This window comes from Panthera uncia, chromosome D1, assembly GCF_023721935.1.
Source record: "Panthera uncia isolate 11264 chromosome D1, Puncia_PCG_1.0, whole genome shotgun sequence".
Classification (NCBI taxonomy): Eukaryota; Metazoa; Chordata; class Mammalia; order Carnivora; family Felidae; genus Panthera; species Panthera uncia.
In genome coordinates, this window is record NC_064808.1 from 52,005,258 (window position 1) to 52,008,592 (window position 3,335).

The window sequence follows — 3,335 nt, forward strand, 5'->3', positions numbered from 1 at the left end:
AATACAGGATTTGCACATATATTTTTCTAAACAACAAGCATTTATTTCTCAGTTCTGAAGGCTGTTAGTCCAAGATAAAGGTGCCTACAGATTTGGTGTCTGGTGAAAGCCCACATCCTGGTTCATAGATGGCCCTCCTTTCACTGTGCCCTCACATGGCTGAAGGGGCAATGGAGCTCTGTAGCCCTTTTATAAGACCACTAATCCCACTTATGGGGGCTCCACCTTCATGACCTAATCACCTCCCAAAGGCCTTAACTTTTTTTTTTTTTTTTGTAATTCCAGTGTAGTTAACATACAGTGTTATGTAGTTTCAGGTGTTCAACAGAGCTTACTATTATTGAGGTTTATATCTACTATCTTAAAAGCAAAATGTTACTAGTAATATTTAAATTCAAAATTCTACATTAATATGAAATGCATTCATAAATATAAAAGGACTGGGAAGGAAGTTATATTTTAGAGTCTCTTTCACCTAAAATTTCTGTTGCTTGAATTTCTTGAGGATTCTATCCCGAATCTGCTTGGTCTTGACACTGTAGACAATGGGGTTCATGAGGGGTGGGACCAGCAAGTAGACATTGGCCATGAGCACATGGACAATTGGGGACACATTCTGCCCATAGCGATGGATCATAGATAGCCCAATCATTGGTGTATAGAAAGTGAGCACAGCACAGATGTGGGAGATGCAGGTGTTGAGGGCTTTCACCCTCTCTGTCTTGGAGGCTATATTCAATACTGTGCCAAGGATGAGGATATAGGAGAGGAGAAGGAGCACTGAATCAAGTCCCATGGAGCAGATGACCACCATGAGGCCATAGATGCTGCTGACCCGACGGCTGGATACAGTTGTCTTTATAAGGTCCTGGTGCAGGCAGAATGGGTAAGAGAGAATATTGACAGAACGATATTGAAGCCTCTTTAGGAGAAAGGAAGCTGGAAAGACCAGAGCCAAGGCCCTTCCAGCAATTGCCAACCCAATCCCAGTGATCACACCATTGGTTAGAATGGCCACATAGCGCAGGGGCTCTCGGATTGCTACAAAGCGGTCAAAGGCCATGGCCAACAGCACAGCTGACTCAATAATTGAGAAAACATGAATGAAGTACATCTGGACCAGACAGGCATTAAAAGAGATCTCCCGGGCATGGAACCAGAAAATGCTGAACATCGTAGGCAAGGTTGTAGTAGATAGGCCCAGGTCAGTAAGTGCCAGCATTGATAGAAAGTAGTACATTGGTTGGTGGAGGGAAGGCTCAGTTCTGATGATAAGTAGGATCGTGATGTTTCCTGCAATTGAGGTGGCATACACCAAGAAGATGGGGATGGAAATCAAGCTGTATCTGCTTTCAAGGCCTGAGAGGCCTGTCAGGAGAAAGCGAGGGTACAGGGCAGAGCTATTGAAGACAGACATTGTGGTGATGGAGGTGTCTTCAGTCTAAGTGGGAAGATGAGAACCTGGAACAATTCGGGTACAGTCAATATTGCAAGAAACAGCAATGCTCTGACGCATGCTGCACTCTATGGACTCTTTCCAATCATTCCTTTGGTCACTGTGTATAATTACTACCTGTATTTATTATTTTGCCAGTTAATTTATTCTTTCATCACTGTATATTTATTGAGAACATAGTTTATAAAAGGAAAATTGACAGTGCTATAATATAGAGAAATATATAAAAACTGTGTTCAAATACTTATAACCTAGAAAATAAAGCTAAAATTAAAGAAGTAATTTAATATAAGGCCTAAAAAAACACAGTAAAAGGAAAGAAACCTGACCCAAATATGTCAGGGAAGATTTATTGAAGGTGATTCTTGAATTAGGTCTCAAATGACAAATATGAGCTGGATGGGAACAAAGGGCTGTATTGGGCATTCTGTGCTGATTGACTCCCAGACAAGTGCAGGAAGATATTACAAGTCTGAGTGCAAATGAATATAATTCAGCAAAACTAGGATAGGGTGGCTCTTCAGATGGTATTGAGGTGCAGACTGAATAGAAATAGGCCAGAATTGTATTGAGGAGGGCACCTTTTGGGATGAGCACTGGGTGTTGTATGGAAACCAATTTGACAGTAAATTTCATATATTGGAAAAAAAAGAGCTTAAAAAAATAAATAGACCAGAATTTCTGAATGAACTTATGTATAAATATAAAGAACTCCCTCTTCATCTTAGAAGATGCAAGATAGTCATTTTAATAAAAAGTAAACAATATATTGTAAACAGACCTATATTATATTGCTGTCAAACTAGAACCAATGTAAAGAATGGACTAAAGTTTGGCAAAAGAGAAGGCATGGAAATCATTTTGAAGGCTATTGTAGTATTTTTTAAGTGGATGAAAGTAAAATGTGGGATAATAAAGGATAAATGGATATAAATGTTGTATATAGAGAAAAAAATACTGGTTCATGATCATATGGTAGGAATGAGTTATTTGGTAGATTTTGGTTTCATCTATTGAAACAAACAAAAAGCAAAAATTCAGAAGGACCTCAGGAATACTTTGTGAAACTAGCAGGTAAGAATAATTCAGTTTTGTTAGGATAAATCTGAAGCATGTGTGTCCAGGGGCTAGTGGTATATTGGGTTCCATAGAGGGTTGTCAAAAGGGAAATTATTCCTAGAAAATTTGGAAGGATAGCTAATGGAGCAAGGAGACAGAGAAAACATTTCTTAAAAAAAAATAAAACTAGCAATAACCAAAAAAGAACACTTGGCATATTATAAGAAGAGTGAAAGAGCTTTAGTGCTCAGGGCTCAGGTACCCAGCAGATGGAATGTGCTGTAGGGAACATAAGAGGCAGAGTTTATCAGGAACTGGAGAAGATGAGGTATTCTACTAGGAACCCTAAAGACTGATTACTTAGCAACATGATGGCCACCCAATTCCAGTTACTTTAGGCACTAAACATCAAAAATACTTTTTTCACTTAGCATATCTGATGTCAAACTTCCTCCAAAATTCACGTGGCCCCCAACATATCTTGTTCCACTAATACAATTACAGTTCATAGTTTTCTCTGACAGACTTAATAAAAGTAAGTAATTCCCTAACCACCTACAGTGATCACAGGAGCTTTTCCACTCTGAAACCATCTTCCTTCCATTTTCAGAAAGATAACAATGAAGAGCAGAACTGCTTTACATATCCTCATCTTGTGATTTATATATTATTCTATTTATAACATATTAGGTGACTAGTCTTAATACACTTCCCTCATTGTCCTAGCTCATCATGTTACAGTCTTCTCCTGGTCTCCTTTAACATCACTTAAACAATAATTGTCATCACCCTGGCATTTGTGCACACTTATTTTATTCTT

The 3,335-nt window shown here is 38.6% G+C and overlaps 1 protein-coding gene across 1 annotated transcript; it reads right to left on the bottom strand.

Annotated features, from left to right (window-relative positions):
- Positions 1-436: 436 nt before the first annotated feature.
- Positions 437-1,421, bottom strand: LOC125916894 (olfactory receptor 51G2-like). Its single transcript, XM_049623148.1, has one exon. The coding sequence runs from the start codon at positions 1,415-1,417 to the stop codon at positions 476-478; it is 942 nt and encodes a 313-aa protein (XP_049479105.1). The 5' UTR covers positions 1,418-1,421; the 3' UTR covers positions 437-475.
- Positions 1,422-3,335: the final 1,914 nt, after the last annotated feature.